Raw genomic sequence first — 15,588 nt, forward strand, 5'->3', positions numbered from 1 at the left:
ATCTGTCGGGAGCTCCAGAGATGACACATTATGGGAGACGTGGGATTGCATCCATGCAGCGATGAACCAGATGCAGGGGGATTTGGTGATAGCATAAGGACGGTAGCTTGTTAATGAAGTCTTTCGTGATATATTCCTCGAGATGACAACTCAGGTCCATGTTGACTTCAAAATAGTCTCAACGCGATTTTCTTCAACATGCCGACACCAGCTTTCATCTATCACCACCCTCCTCAGTCACCCTGTCCAGTTGTAGTCGCAGCACCAACCAACACCAACGATATGTTCCCTATTTGAAGCAGGCAATGTAACAAAGACCTTGCAAATGCAAGTGTGGAGAGATGCTAGTCATAAATTCCCTGCGGGAATCTCTGACTGCCTGCCTCCAACATCTCGCGGGAAACCGTAATGTCATGCCCTTCCAAGGCTCTAGTGCCCACGTACACCACACCATTGTTATCCATTATGGCAAGCTTCTCCAGCTTGGGTAGTGATTTCGCAATATTCTGAACCAGATTAGTGTACCAATCATCTACCTCGGCCATTGTGAGCGGTTTGGGGCCTATCGTCCAGACCTGACGAACGAGGCAGGGTCCCAGCCCCCTCCGATCAACCCAGAATGCGAATCGGCGAAGACGAGGCATAATCGCCAGGATTTCGATCAGGCACTGAGTACCGCCAGCCTATATTATTTGTTAGCTTCTCGACATGATTCGCCAAGGGTTAGGGGAGTATGCATACCAGCCGTTCAGAATCCGAAACGGTGTTGATGGTGCAATGGCTAAGATATGGCTTGTGCCACGCATCAAAATACCCTATGACGAGCCACTCCAACTGCTTGCGCACTTCTTCTCCGACCCACGGCGTCAGGAGGCAGGGCAGGTTAGCCCTTGTCCGAATAACCAGTAGGTTGTGGCCCAAGTACATCCTAGTCAGCTGCCCAGCACCGTTGCTCATCGCTCTGAATGGCATGGTGCTGTGCCGAGTCAACGCGCCGAGGGTATTCCTGTCCCATGGAGCCCGGCAGTTGACGCTGTCTGGGAGCCAGTGGTTGACGATGCTCTCTGCGTATCTGCCGGTAGTAGTGACGCTCAGGTTGGTCACCTCGGGCCACCCCGGCGAGGCTTTCAGAGACATGATAAACCGTTCTTGTAGGCCATGGGCGAGATTGTCGAGGTCCAAAACTACAGTTCGCACCCGGGCCGTTCGTCGTAAGCCCTCAAGAATGCGGTTCGGGAGTTTGTTCATGACTTCGACCCCCCGGGTTTTGCCTCTTGCGGGATTGGGAGAGACGGTAAAGCATCTGCCAGTATTTGTCAAGGGTCTCTTCCTTCTCGTGAATGGGCAGTCACTACTCACCGAACCGACTCCCATAGTGTTTGCATGACTCTTTGTCTTCTGTGGTAGAGGAAAGCCTCAAGCATGCGGGAGATGTCCGCCGCCGTGCCATCGAAGCGGACCGCGTAAAAGACGTACGGCAAGAGGAGAGACCGAAAGGATGTCGACGAACGGGAGATGCCGCTCATCTCAGAAGGTTTGAGGTAAGAGAAAATGAGGTGAAAGACCAGTTCAGGAAGCATGAGTAGGGGAAAGGGCTTCTGCTCCGCCACTACCTCCACCAGCGATTCAACATCGCGCTTCGTGCGCTTTCGACGGGGCATTGACGCGTTCAAGCGCTGTGGCGGCGAAGGAAACAGATGGATTGTCTAGAAATGGCCGAGATTGGTGGAAAGGCTGCTGAGCGAAAGATGATGTCGAGGTGAGGTTTCTCGCAGGCAGCAGCGAGGGGGGGGTGCGTGCGGTGCAGTCCGCTAGGAAGGTGCAGCCAGGAAGGTGCTCCTTCCCCAAACGCCGCTGCGTAGGGTTCCAGGTTGTTTGCAGAGGAGACGAGTTGAAATTCTGGCTTCATTACCTACGGAAGGTACCTGAGTAGCAACTGCCCAAACACAGCATTACCTAATAAATCTATCACATTCTTCAAACACCAAGACTTGCACCATCACCAGTTTTGAGCCATCTCAACATCTCCAAGGGGACGAACCCCCACACTCCACAATCTGACGAGCAAAAGGAAAGGTTGAGTAAAAAGATCATTATCTCAAAGCTAGCAAATTGGTATCAAGACTCCCCATTCTATCATACAAAAGAAACGAAGAACGAAAGCACGCGTGGGCAGAAACCCAGGTATCAGTTTGTCATCAATAAGCAGAAGACCCCCTTTGCCAACCCAGAAATCCACTCGAGAACATGCCCCTTACTGGTTGATCCGTCCCTTGCCGTTCACCTTCTCCTGGTCAACAGCATTGACACCAGCGTTGAGACGGCCAAACTGCCACTCGGGAAGAGTAATACCGGTTTGCTCGTTGATGGTCGACATGAGGGGGGGAAGCATCTGATAAACATTGCGCATCGTCTCGGTGGCATCGGAGCCCTGGCCTCCTTGGCCGTTGCTGCCAGTGTTCCACACGCTGATCTTGGGCTCGAGACCACGAATAGCGGTGGCGTTGGCCTTGGCCAGCTCGACGTACGTGCCCTTCTCGATCATCATGTACTGCAGCAGACCCGCGGGACCACCGAAGGCCTGCGACAGCTTGCCGTAGGCATCAGCCATGGCAGAGATACCCTCTGCCTCGCGGAGCTTCTGCACGAGCTCAGCCTCTGCACGCTGCTGGGCAGCAAAGTTGTAGGCCTCGGCGTCGTTGCGAGTCTTGTAAGCAGCGGCATCAGTGTTCTTGGTAACCTTGGCAAAATCGGCCTCGGCCTCAGCGTCGGCGGCAATCTTGGTCTGGTAGGCAGTGGCATCGGCCTTGCGCTGGCTGGCCTCCTGGTTGGCGCGAGCCTCAGCCTCGACCTCGTATGCAGCGGCATCGGCAGCCTGCTGCTTACTCTCACGGGAGATGGTAGCCTTGACGACATCAGTGGCACGCAGACGCTCCATCTCAGCGGCGGCACGCTTGATCTCGACCTCCTTCTTGAGATCCTCATCCTTGGACTCGAGAGTACGCTGAGCAGTGACACGAGCAATGTCGACATCGCGGGTGAGACCGGTTCGCTTGGTGTCGAGGTGAGCCTCGGCCTGAGCACGCTCAATGTCACGCTCCGTCTTCTGAACAGCCGTCTCGGCGTTGATCTTGGCAATCTCCCGCTCCTGCTCACCCTTGCGCTTGGCCTCACCGACGTTACCGCGCAGCTGGGCCTCAGCAACGTCAATTCGGGCCTGGTTGGTAGCACCCTCATGAGCCTTGCGGGACAGCGAAGCAAAGTAGACAGAGTCGGGAGCATCCTTGAGCTCCTTGACGTTGGCGTTGTAAATCTTGAGACCAAACTGGTCAAGCTCACTCTGGATGTTGCGGAAGATGCGCTTCTTGAAGACCTCGCGCTCGGTAAAGATCTCCTCCATGGTCATGCTGGACACGAGGACACGGGTCTCACCCTCGATGATACCCTTGACGATGTTGGCGACGTGCTGGCTCTCCTGGACGTGCGTGTTGTTGCCGACCTCGGAGTTGGCCAGGAGCATGGCGTACTTCATCAGCGAGTCACCGCGGTCCTCACGCCTGAAATCGTGCTCGTCGTCTTCAACGGGCTCGCGGGTGTTAGCCCCCCTCTGGTTAACATCGGGACCAACGGTAAAGACTACGGGAAGCGAAAACTGAAGCTTCTCCTTTGTCATGGCCTGGAGATCCATGGCATAGTCGTGAGGTTGAACGCTGTCATCCTGTTAGTCACATGCACAGTCGCAAACTCGCACAAACTCACCTAAAGCGTGTGCATCGCTGCAGGGGCCAGACCCAAGCCGCCTTTGTGATCTTGACGGTCTTGACGCCCATGCCAGTGATGGCAAGGTACTCATCGGGGGCAGAAATTCTGTAAGCCATCTTGACGGTGTTGTGTGACTGTGCTTGTCAAGGTAAGGTGTGAGTGTAGATGAGCGAGCGTGGTAAGGAAAGAAGGTGGTTGTTGTTGGTGTTGACCCTTGAGGCAACGGGTATCAAGTCAATTAGAAGAGTTCGTTTGCAGATATCTAGGAACAAATGAATGGCCTAGACACGTTTGATGTGTATAGCAAACGACTGGATGGAATGCGAACAACGGACGCCTTATATGTTTCGATTCTGGAACGAGACGGGAGTCAGCTGATTGCCTAAACGCCTTGCATGCCCCAGACGAGTTCAACCTAGAGCTTTGTCCCCAGGCTAATGAGCACTGCCTGCAAGGGTTGTTTGCTTTACCCTGCTACACGGGCTGGGCAGCGTTTGTGTGCCTTGAATCTTGGCGTCCTCCGCGGTGGCGGAGCTCTGGGTGGTCTGTCAAGCGGAGAGACGGGAGTGGAGGCTGAGTAGGGCTTCTGGAAGGTTTCCTGCCTAGGAAGGCGGTGGAGGTCCCATGACCAAAGATTGTGGAATTAGCACGGAGATTAACCGTCTCTTGTGATGTTGCCACTCAGAGCATGAAGCTATTTGCCCGACGTGTTAGTTGATGGCTGGCGAAGCAAGATGGAAGGATTGTCGGTTGGAATTGGCAGGGCGGATTCCGGGCGTTTAGTGGAGTGACTTTAGCGCTTGTCCCCGCTGTAACTGCTCCGCTGCGGCTGGAAAGGTACAGCGGAGGCGGCAGATCTCCAGGACCCGCCTCAATGAATGGATCCAATTCGTGTAAGTCAAGTCACCAGCTTAACGACGGTGGCCGAATGCGTACAAGCCAAGCATGTCTTCATTCATACTTGTTCATACGCCGATGCAATGTCCCTCGCATGTCCCAATTCCGTATTCACCGAAACATTAATCAATCACATATCGTCTCGAAATGCGGCCCAAACACAGCCTTGCGCTTCCCACCCAATCCCGTCCCCCCATCCCCCCACACCTAACAGCTTGAACGAATCCCGCATCGCGAATCTCATGATGCCTTGCGGATCGTCCATGCCGATATCCGATTTCTCCGTCCATCGAGACATAGACTTCAAGGTTCATATATTACATGCAAGGTTAGGTTACAGAGCGAGGTCATGTGGTGTGGGGGGGCCGTGACGCCCGGCTTGAGTGAGACATATAATTCACAGGCCACCTTTTGAACCTGTCAACCTCGACCGTATACATACTATTGATTCAGCCGAAGGAACAAACGCCATAGAATAATTATAGTTGTTTTCAAATCTCACTCTCCGTACGTTTACGGAAAGAATAAACGCGAAAAAACCACTCTGTCCTCTATCAAAAATGCCAGAGTAAAAAACGCCCAGCCAACAACGCCAACCCGCCAAGCCTCCAAGAAGTGGAAATTGCCTGACATCCACGGCTGCTGCGCCACCCAACTCTGATCCTTTGACCAGAGAAGCACCAGGAACAATCATCAATCAATTGAACCACATGAACCCTTTCCGTTCAATTGGGTCGTCTAGTTCTCGTCGGTCATCCACAGCCTGATTCTAGACCGTCGACAAATGTGCAAGGCTGAGCCCATAGCCTGGTCACGAGTGGTGGGCTGACTCCGAGGTTACAACACGACCCAACTGAATGTTATATCACCGGGCGTCAGGCATCTACGCAGCGCAGCATTCTTCCCTTTACTTCCGCCTTGGCATATTCCCGAATCCATCATGTCCAAGCAATCATCCCGAGACGTCCTCGACGACGACCTCCCCCCTCCGTATACCGAGGCGGGGCCATCAACAGCAGCACCTCAGCCATCTCAACAATCAATCACATCCATCTTTTCCTCGCATCTTAACAGTCTCCCACTACGCATCCTCTCAAACCAAGCAGCCCGCACCTCTGCGCGCGACCAGCGAGACAGCGAGATTCTGACACTCTTGGTCCCCCATGTCGAAGACCTGCTATCATCCATTGCGGCCATGGATCCGCCTCCCCGAATCGTGGAGATGACCATGGTCCCAGAAGAGGCCGTGAACCACGAATGGGTGTTTAGCGATGAGGATCGATCCCGCACCGTAGTTCGCGTGCAGGAAGACCGCAAACTCCAAGGAGATGAAAAGAGGCCACCCAAACCAGAGCAGAAACCTCTTGGGGAGAGGGCTTTTGATGAATGGGGTCGATGGGAGGACGAGACAGAAGATACGACACCCCGCAACATCCTCTGGTGGGACGACCGCGACATGGCCACCCGACTAGCAAAGTACATATCACCAGAACGGGTTGATCGCCAGGTAGTAAAGGCAAATGTGCAACAAATAAAGCAGGACAAAAAGGCGTCAAGATGGGGCCTGTTCAAAAAGGCCGAACCATCACAACCGCCTCCAGCGCCAGTAAGGCCGGTGGAAGATGAAGATCCAGTCACGATGACTTTCAAGGCTGAGGAAGTTACATTTAGACGAGAGAACGAGATGGGAATATGGGAGGGCAAGACGGGATGGGGGTTAGTTGTGCGCGTCAAGATACGAGGTTGAGGCAATTCAGCCTGGAAGCTATTCAGCCTTGAAAGTGGAGATCACCACCTCAACGCCCCAAGTTAGAGACGATTATCTATACCCACCCAGTAAATACAGAATGGGATATCAAAGCCATGGATACAATTATTGAAGAATAAATGGAGAAATAATTGTCCACGAACCCCCTGGTCATGGAGTGTAGGCGCAGCACAAAAGCTGACTAACCCTACCACAATCATCAGATGGAGGTGACAGGGACCAAGGCAGCATCACCAAACAACTACCTAGAATCTCGAAAACATTCAAAGCTATAAAGAACACATATTTCATCTTTCGTCATATTTCATGCATATTCTATTCTCCTTTCCGTCAGGATGCGGCCCACGAGGGCCTCGGTAAAGCGGCAAGCCGCTGCCCGATCAAACACCTCCCAAAAGCCATGTAAGCACACCTCCGCCAACACTTCCAGTCCTTTGTCTCTGATGACATTCAGTCTCAGATCCTTCGAAACCTACGACAAAGAAGGAGTCTGTCAGCCATTCCCAGGGAGCCTCTGCCAAACGCAAGGGCCAATCTGGGGATTCTGTGCAACAGCCCAAGAAAAGCAGAGCCACCGCACGCCCTACAAAAAAGAGCAGGACAGCAGCATCACCATCCACTGCCTTGAACCAGCCTCCCTCTCAGCCTCTTACAGTCTTTGTAGTAGGCAGCGGTGAGTGCGGTGAGCTCGGTCTAGGACCTCAAATCACAGAAACTCATCGTCCCCGGATAAACCCCTTCCTCGACCCCGATGACTCTTCATCGAAATTCGAGGTTGTCCAGCTGTCTTGTGGTGGCATGCACACTGTCGCCTTGACAGCAGATGGAAAAATCGTTACATGGGGCGTAAACGACAACTATGCTCTTGGAAGAGATACTGACTGGGATGGCGTGATGAAAGATGTAGACGCTAGCTCAGGTAGCGAAGATGAGGCAGAGCTGAATCCTTATGAATCAACTCCTACAGCAGTGTCCTTCCCTTCTGAGATACGATTCACACAAGTTGCCGCTGGTGATAGTTGCAGCTTTGCTCTCACCGAAGACGGTCATGTCTGGGGCTGGGGCACATTCCGCGTGAGTATCCTCACTATCACCAGTTTACTCTACTAACACCACGCAAGGACGGCTCAGGACACGAGCAATTCGGTTATGACGCCAACGGAAAATTCATAAAATGCCAGAAAACCCCCATCCAAATCCGCGACATCAGCAACATCGCCCAGATAACCTGCGGCGCAAACCACATCCTAGCCCTAGACTCCTCAGGCAAAGTCTGGGGCTGGGGCTCCCACGAGCAGAACCAGCTCGGTCGCCGTCTCTTTGGCCGACACACAGAACACCTAAAACCACGTCTCGTCGAGGTCTGCCGCGGAAAGGCCAAGTACATCGCCTCGGGAGAGTACCACGCCTTTGCCATCGATCACAAGGAAGACGTCTGGGCTTGGGGACTCAACAGCTTTGGCGAGGCGGGATATGCTGCTGGTGCTGGGAGCGACTCGGCTCTTTTACCGTACCCCATGAAGATCCGTGATCTCTGCGGTAGAGGCGTCACTTTAATCGATGGCGGTGCTCATCACTCAGCAGCAGTAACAGCAACAGGCGAATGTCTAGTATGGGGTCGAATAGACGGCGGCCAACTCGGCATCTCCTTCACACCGACACAACTCCAAAACCCAGGGCTAATCCGTCACGACGAACGAAACAAGCCTCGCATCTGTCTGCGTCCAACACAAGTCCCCAACGTCGGCAAAGTCGTCCACGTAGCGTGTGGTACAGACCACACAATCTTTGTCAACGAGATGGGGAGGGCGTATGCGACGGGTATAAACTCGTCCGGCCAACTCGGCCTTGGTTCGGACGACGATGTCGACGTGGCACGCGAGGTGCGGAGTAAAGGCCTAAAGGAGACGAGGTTGACCTGGGCGGGAGCCGGGGGGCAGTTTTCGGTCGTTGCCGGCAGGTCGTGAGCATCGTATGCTTTTTTTTTCCAGGATAAAGGTAGACTCTTGAACTCTGTCGCTCAGTGAGGACTTGTGAAGCTCGTCACTATAGGTGTGGCAGAGACTTTTGCTCGGGACGTTGCGACGTGGTACGAGAGGTTGGATAGGCGACGGCATCGACATCAGCAAGTTTGCACGGGTGTCAGTAGGCGAGTTGCCTCAATAACCTACCTTGACTTGATCATTCAGAGTATATAACTACGGCAGTGAGCAATAGATCAGTCATCTCTGCACATGAATATGTGAGCTGGCCTCATGGCACTCATCAATCTCTCCTCATCAGTGATCCATCACGTCACACACCAACATTTGTGAATCCCCTCACCCGACTGTGCCCCAACCTTAACGCACCTCGGAACAAGTCCGTTAGTCACAGTCCCACTATCACAACAAAATTCACAACCACAAAATACCACCTCATAACCATTCTCTAGTCACACATTCACGTTCACCCTCAATTGACTCACTCGCCGAAGACCCCACTTACATAACCAATCCCCTTTCCCCTCACTTCACAATCTCAACTTTCACTCATCCACAAACAAACATGGCCTACAACGTCCTCGTAACAGGCTCATCCGGCCACCTAGGCACAGCCCTCATGCTCTCCCTCCCTACTATGGGCTTCACACCTCTCGGCATCGACATCCTCCCGTCAGAAAACACCAACCACGTCGTCTCCATCACCGACAGGTCCGCCGTGTCGTCCATCCTCGCAGAGAATCCGATCCGCCATGTTCTTCATGCCGCGACGCTGCACAAGCCTCACGTGGAGAGCCACTCCAAGCAGGACTTTGTCGACACAAACATCACAGGAACCCTCGTGCTCCTCGAGGAGGCCGCCAAGCTTGGTCCCCAGATTGAGAGTTTCATCTTCTTCAGCACCACGAGCACATTTGGCGCAGCGCTGAGTCCCAAGCCTGGTCTGGCAGCTGCGTGGATAGATGAATCCGTGGTTCCTATCCCTAAGAACATATACGGCGCCACAAAGGTTGCCGCCGAAGACCTCTGCTTCCTCGTGCAGAAGCAAACTGGCATGCCTGTCCTCGTCCTGCGTACAAGCCGTTTCTTTCCCGAACAAGACGACGACGAAGATCGCAGAGCAGCACTTGACGACGACAACCTCAAAGTCCTAGAACTGACCTACCGCAGATGCGACATCGAAGACATCGTCCGAGCTGCAGTCTGCGGCATGTCCAAGGCAAAGGCACTTCAATTCAAAAAGTACATCATCAGTGCACCACCACCCTTCACAAACGACCCCGACACCCTCCAAAAGCTGGACAAAAACCCAGAAGAGGTATTCAAAGCCGTCGCGCCAGGCTGTGAGCAAGTCTTCAAGGAAAAAGGCTGGGGATATCTAAAGCGCATCGACAGAGTGTACGACTCGAGCAAGGCAGTAGAGGAACTGGGATGGGAACCAGAGTACACCTTCAGCAAGGTAGTCGAGCTGATCCGGGAGGGAAAGGAGTGGAAGAGCGAGTTGACGGCAAAGGTTGGAAAGAGGGGATACCACGCCGAGAGCCATGGAGTGTATACTGTACGATGAGAGGCCTGTAGGAGTACGAGGTTAGACAAGAGCGACGTAGAAAAGAGACACTTGCAGCACCTTGCTTCCATCACTATCGCATGATAAAATGGGGAGACGAAACACATGTACTCTTTGTCCTCAACAACACAGTTCCGAATATCCGGTTATATACTACAAGTACAAGACGGCAGCAACCCTACTCTATCTAACAGGGGGGTATCTACTACAACAATTCCCATCTACCTCAGCCAAACTTGATACCAGAGTTGGGGTTCCAAGTCCCAGGGGCCGGAGGCTGTCCAGAGCCGCCAGCAGGTCCACCAAACTTGATACCCATTCCGGGATTCCACATGGCACCCATTGGGGGTTGCTGAGGTTGAACTGGTCGGGGCTGCTGCATCGTCTCTCCGGCCCATGATTGTATGCTTGCCTCGGCGGGGCTCTGCACAGGCTGAGGAGGCGGAGGAGAAGCGTATGAGCGTGCAGGCTCGGGAGGAGCATATGAGTGCGCTGGCTCTTGGTGAGGCGGAGGAGCGTACGAGTGAGCGGGTTCTTGATGTGGCGGCATCAGGCTTTGAACCGGGGTTGGCTTGTGAGAAATGTTCAAGCTCGACAGTGGCGGCATGTTGATTTCCCTGTCAACGTCAGTCAGTACAAATCCTTTACTCTCTCTCTCTTGGTAACATACTCTTCCAAAGCCCTCGCTTCCATCCTCCGCTGCGCAACCCACCCCACGATAACATCGCGGAACCCAGGCCCAACAATCTTGTTAAGATCATTGTAAAACTTGCGCCCGACCTCGAGGTTGTTGACAATCTCCTTGTACTTAAAGTAGGCATTGTCCAGCTTCTGCAGTGCCATCTCTCGCTCTCGATTGCCGCGCTCACCCATCTGTCTCTTCTGCGACTCGAATTCTCGGTTGATGCGCTGGATGTCGGAGAGGATACGCTCCTGGTCCTGTGCTTCCTTGTCGATGGCTTCTATCTCGGGTTCGTACAGCTTGTCGAGTCTCTTGTCAAAGAACTCTTCAAAGTGAGCTGGGACAAGTGCTGTCGTGGGGTATGATCGCTCCAGTCGGGCCGCCTCCTTGAGAATGTCGGGTTTAATGTCGTCGCGACGGGCATTCTCCCGAAGATTCTCGACCTTTTTGCGACGTCGACTCTCAAGACGAAGGACATCGTTGTATGCTCCGCGGAGTCTTCCAATAACTGGCTTCAACGTCTCCGGAATATCCACCCGACGGCTCGAAGGCACAGAGTCCATCAGATCCCGATCAGGTCCTGAGAGCATAGCCAGCAAGTCCTGGATAGCCGCAAACTTATCCCTAACCATTGCGTCACTGCTGCCGCTGGTCTCAAAGTAGCCCTCGATTTCAACAGCGTGCTGCCACAGCTGTGAGCCTTGGGGATCTTGCCTGCTCTCAGGCCGTATCCAACGGTCTGTCCCAAACCTCATTCGAAGACGCTGATCCTCCTCCTCCTCCGAGGCCAACGCTCTTTTGCCTTCCTCAAAGATAGCGAGATCTCCTGAGCGCAACTTATCAATATCGGCAAAGCTCTTGTGTACTCTACCAATCGCATCAGCTTGTCTAATCTCCTCTGCATGTTGAACCAAACTCGGAGGCAAGCCCAATGGCTTCTCAAGAGCTTGCAAAGAGCCAGGAAGACCAAGAGACGCCAACAGCTCATGAAGCTTTTCGGTGAGAGTCTCAAGCTCCTGGATGATATTCTGGCTGACCATACGGTCTCGTCGCTCCTCGTAAATCGAAATGGCAACGTGTACGGAAAACGGCACAAGGCGAGAGAACAGAGCCGGTCCAAACTCGGCGCGGTCGCCAAAGTATTCGTAAGGGTTGGCGACTTGAGGTGGCACGCGAGCCACGGCCATGTTGGCGCGATCGAGGATCTTGAGCTCCGACTTGGGGGGCACGGCGACTGTCCATGTTAGCTGAGAACTCGAGCTAGTAGAGGTCACTTACTGAGGTAGATGACATCGTTGTCCTTCTCGGCTCTCTTCAGATCCTCCTCTACCTTTCGCTTGAGCCCACTAAGGTCATCAACAACAACCTTGCCGAGAAATCCGCTTTTGGCCTCCTTAATGCCCTCTGTCACGCAGGATACGGCATCCCTCAGTCTCGCAACCTCCTCTCCATATTTCCTCTTCTCGAGACAATCGCATGCGGCTCGGTACTGTGCGGCAGCAGCAAAGTGATGGTGCTTGGCGCTCATGTGGTGTATCCATGCACTGCTAATAGCCTCGCTCTGCATTGCGGCCTCGCCAGAGAGGTTGTATAGATCCGAGACGCGAGCGGCCAGCTTAGCAATCGAAGCATCCTTGTAGCCGTCCATAACAGCTTTCTGCCAGAAACACTCCTGACTCTGTGCGAGCAGCAGCTGGATCAGGGACTCGAGGGTATCGTGGTCCATATCCTCGGGAGGGTCGGACATTCGCAGCTCGGGTAGGATCTCGGTCTGCATGTGGGTGAGGACGCCTGCGGCCATGGAGAAGTAGTTGGCCGCAGATTTGAGGCCCTCAGTGTTTCCGCGGGGTGTATTGAGGGCGAGCTGGGAGTAGAGGGAGGCGAGGTTGTAGAGGATGTTCATGAGTTCGTACCTGAGGTTGTTGCGGACCATAGGACGTTCGGTGTTGTATCCAAGAGCAGGATACCACGAGAATTCTGCTCCAATCTACACTCTCATTAGTTGCGACCCATAGCCTCTATCATACCATGCTCACGTCTATCGGAAACTTGCCGCCAACCCAGACGAGCTGGGCAGCATACGTCTGCAGCTTCTTGATGCCGCTAGGGTGCGGTTCTCGGACGTTGACTGCATCACGACGAAGCGTATCAATGACCTCAAGGTCATGCTTGAACATGTCCGGGTGCTGGTCATATTTGGTGTTGATGTACTGTCGTATCGTCGAAGCGAGAGAAAGGTGTGTCGACTTGCGAAAGGGGAGCGCAAGGATGTTGCTAAGCTGGTGTAAGTAGATACAGAAAGTCAATGACATCGAGTTACTCACGACGCCATGGCTATGTTTGAAACGCGGAGCTCGCGAGTTTCAGGAGCTCAGTAGCTTGGTTCAAGCAACTTCACCAAGGTCAGGCTCGACTTGTAAAGGCTGCGATGACTTCATTCAGCCCAAAAACATGGAGGCCGCCACGTTGGAGGGGCAATGACGAGGTGGGGTGTGGCTCATTTATGATGAGTAAGCCTGGAGGTCGCCCAAGTACCCTACAGACTTGATCACAACCAACATGTCAACTTCGAATAAAAGATTGATCCCAAAGAAAGGATTTGGATTGATTTTTGATAATATTGACAGTTAATCATATGTGCCTTGAATGGGTCTTAAAACATGCATGTGTCTACAATCATATCCGGAAGCTTATGTAGCTAGAATTCAGAGTCAATTTATTAAGTACTCAAGGAAAGACTTGTTAAGTCTCCAATTCCTTCAACGTGGTATCTCGTAACTCATACTCATCATAACTTTAGCGGTACTTCACATCACCAACACCAGGGTGGCTGGTTCCATCATCCTTGTAGGCCGGCGGCTGTCCGCTTCCACTCGCCGCCTCGGTACCTAGAGCTCCGGACGCCACCGGAGCCGAGTGATCGGCGCCCGGGGCTCCGAATGTCGGGCTGGTCGGAGATGCTCCATCTTTGCTCTGCTTGACCTTGAGAGATCCAACCTCGGCTCCCTTCAAAGTCTCGAGCAGATTGCGCGCTCCCGCAGGCCACATGCCGTTGGGTCCCTGACGGGGCACCTCGCCCTTGATGATCTTGTCAACAGACACTCGCTCACCAAAGAAGGCAGCGTTTGCATCCTTGCGCTCGACCACGACAGTACCGTCAACCTGGACACCAGCGTAGAATCCGCGCGACTTAACGTAGGAAAAGACAGGCTTGAAGGCGCTGGCGCTGAGGCTGCGGCGATGGCTCTTCTTATCCTTCTCAGGCTTCAAGTTCTGGTTGCTCTCAGCCGGTTCGGGAGGAGGCTGAGTCGATGGCTCTCCTTCCTTGCCCTCCTTCGACTTTCGTCCTTCACGACCTTCCATGGCAGTGCCAAATTCAACAGCGCCTCCAGCTCCGTAAGGACCCGCGACGACGGCCAAGTCACTACCAAGGGCGACACGCGTGTTGGCAAAGGCGGCCAGTGCCTCTCGGCTGTTGATGACACAGACGCAGTCATAGATGTCGAGACCAACCAAGAAACCAGCTCCAACGGAGTGTACCTGAATACCCGAAGGAGGGCCCCAAGACCCATCAGGAAGACGGGCAATCAAGATACCAGAGCCGGTCGCACCAGAAAAGTTGAATCCAGCACGGAGCGTGGTGAAGATGGCAAGACCAACAGCCTTGGCAATAACCTTGGGTGGGATAGTGACAATGACACGGCTCTTGGGCTTCTGCTTGGTAGGATCGATGATGGAGTCGTTGGTCTCAGTGGCCTTGGGGTCGGTCGAGGTGGGCACCGGGCTTGCGCCGGGGTCGGCATAGACACCATTTTCTAAAAGATGTGAGCATGTATCATTGCAAGATCATGTGGACGACTTACTGCAGAAAGACTTCAAAATTGAAGCTGCCTTGTCACACTCCTTGTCAAGTGTCTCCGGGAGGAAGCTCTGACTGCCGAGCTTATGCGCCAAGCTATTGATAGGAGCAGCAGCCTTGATGCCAAGCTGGCTAAAGCGCTCACTCCAACCATGCTTCTTGTGGTGCTCCTCGGGAGGCACAAAGGTCGATGTGTTGCCTGCTCCAACCTCGTGCTCCGGAATTGGCGCCTCTTGGTGTTGATGCGTAGGTTCGTTGGTGGGAGGAGGTGCAAACACGGGCTGGGCGGGGTTGTACTGCGGGATGTTGTAGTTCTGTTGAGCTGTCTGGGGGTTGGTAGGGTTCGCGTCGAGGGGGTTCGGGTGAGGTGCTGATCCCTGTTGCTGCTGCGCAGGAGGAGGTCCAGGAGGAGGAGGAGGGAAATATTGCTGCTGTTCACCTCCAGCAGCCTGTGGCGGAGGAGGGAACTGCTGCTGTTGCTGATCTGCCGCTACAGGAGGAGGTGGAAAGTATGGCTGCTGCGAAGGCTCAGATCGACTTCCCTCCGTCTGCTGTCCCTCCGGAACAATCTTTGGCTTCTCATCCTTTGGAAGCTCAGCACCTCCTTGCTCATAAGCTGGAGGAGCGGCAGACTCGGTATGAGGTGGGGGACCGGGCGGAGGAGGGGGGAACTGCTGCTGTTCGTCCGCGAGAGGCAGCAGGCCAGAACCATACTGCTCGCCCGAAGGCTGATTCTGGGGGGCCTTTTCGGGGTTCGACATTAGATTTGAGGGTATTTTCGATTCCTGTTGTTGGAGATGGAGGAGCGAGGTTATGATCGTGGTCTGATGGCGGGGTAGCTCTGTCTTACAAGCGTACGAGCTGTGTTGGCAGTGCCTAAGTCTGGAAGAAGCAACACCAGAAAGATGCAGATTAGAAGCCTTTAATAGCTGTCAATTCTGAAAGAGGCCTCGTAATCTGGAGAACAAGTGGCGCGAAAGATAAAGTGAAACAGGTTCGTTCATCAGTCGCGACAGCTTGGCTGTTGATGTCATCAGTGTGGCTGACGTGCATGATTGCGACGATGAGCAG

The 15,588-nt window shown here is 53.7% G+C and overlaps 7 protein-coding genes across 7 annotated transcripts; 3 read left to right on the forward strand and 4 right to left on the reverse strand.

Moving 5' to 3' along the window:
* Positions 1–344: 344 nt before the first annotated feature.
* On the reverse strand, positions 345–1,661 carry NCS54_00012000 (Hypothetical protein; the record flags this gene model as incomplete). The annotated part of the gene is made up of 3 exons (XM_053145777.1): positions 345–683; positions 742–1,303; positions 1,360–1,661. 3 exons carry the CDS (start codon positions 1,659–1,661, stop codon positions 345–347), a joined length of 1,203 nt encoding a protein of 400 aa, XP_053001752.1.
* A 593-nt stretch (positions 1,662–2,254) lies between these two features.
* Positions 2,255–3,878, reverse strand: NCS54_00012100 (Hypothetical protein; the record flags this gene model as incomplete). Its single annotated transcript, XM_053145778.1, has 2 exons — positions 2,255–3,710; positions 3,760–3,878. 2 exons carry the CDS (start codon positions 3,876–3,878, stop codon positions 2,255–2,257), a joined length of 1,575 nt encoding a protein of 524 aa, XP_053001753.1.
* Positions 3,879–5,599: 1,721 nt separating this feature from the next.
* Positions 5,600–6,406, forward strand: NCS54_00012200 (Epimerase domain-containing protein; the record flags this gene model as incomplete). Its single annotated transcript, XM_053145779.1, has 1 exon — positions 5,600–6,406. One exon carries the CDS (start codon positions 5,600–5,602, stop codon positions 6,404–6,406), a length of 807 nt encoding a protein of 268 aa, XP_053001754.1.
* Positions 6,407–6,762: 356 nt separating this feature from the next.
* NCS54_00012300 (Hypothetical protein) lies at positions 6,763–8,394 on the forward strand (the record flags this gene model as incomplete). The annotated part of the gene is made up of 3 exons (XM_053145780.1): positions 6,763–6,829; positions 6,882–7,501; positions 7,549–8,394. 3 exons carry the CDS (start codon positions 6,763–6,765, stop codon positions 8,392–8,394), a joined length of 1,533 nt encoding a protein of 510 aa, XP_053001755.1.
* A 580-nt stretch (positions 8,395–8,974) lies between these two features.
* On the forward strand, positions 8,975–9,976 carry NCS54_00012400 (Epimerase domain-containing protein; the record flags this gene model as incomplete). The annotated part of the gene is made up of 1 exon (XM_053145781.1): positions 8,975–9,976. The coding sequence occupies one exon, from the start codon at positions 8,975–8,977 to the stop codon at positions 9,974–9,976; it is 1,002 nt and encodes a 333-aa protein (XP_053001756.1).
* A 226-nt stretch (positions 9,977–10,202) lies between these two features.
* NCS54_00012500 (PH-response regulator protein palA/prr-1) lies at positions 10,203–12,990 on the reverse strand (the record flags this gene model as incomplete). Its single annotated transcript, XM_053145782.1, has 5 exons — positions 10,203–10,593; positions 10,647–11,892; positions 11,937–12,645; positions 12,695–12,932; positions 12,983–12,990. The coding sequence occupies 5 exons, from the start codon at positions 12,988–12,990 to the stop codon at positions 10,203–10,205; spliced, it is 2,592 nt and encodes an 863-aa protein (XP_053001757.1).
* A 464-nt stretch (positions 12,991–13,454) lies between these two features.
* On the reverse strand, positions 13,455–15,278 carry NCS54_00012600 (Ysc84 domain-containing protein; the record flags this gene model as incomplete). The annotated part of the gene is made up of 2 exons (XM_053145783.1): positions 13,455–14,473; positions 14,522–15,278. The coding sequence occupies 2 exons, from the start codon at positions 15,276–15,278 to the stop codon at positions 13,455–13,457; spliced, it is 1,776 nt and encodes a 591-aa protein (XP_053001758.1).
* Positions 15,279–15,588: the final 310 nt, after the last annotated feature.

The sequence above is a fragment of the Fusarium falciforme genome, chromosome 1 (genome assembly GCF_026873545.1).
Source record: "Fusarium falciforme chromosome 1, complete sequence".
Taxonomy (NCBI): domain Eukaryota; kingdom Fungi; phylum Ascomycota; class Sordariomycetes; order Hypocreales; family Nectriaceae; genus Fusarium; species Fusarium falciforme.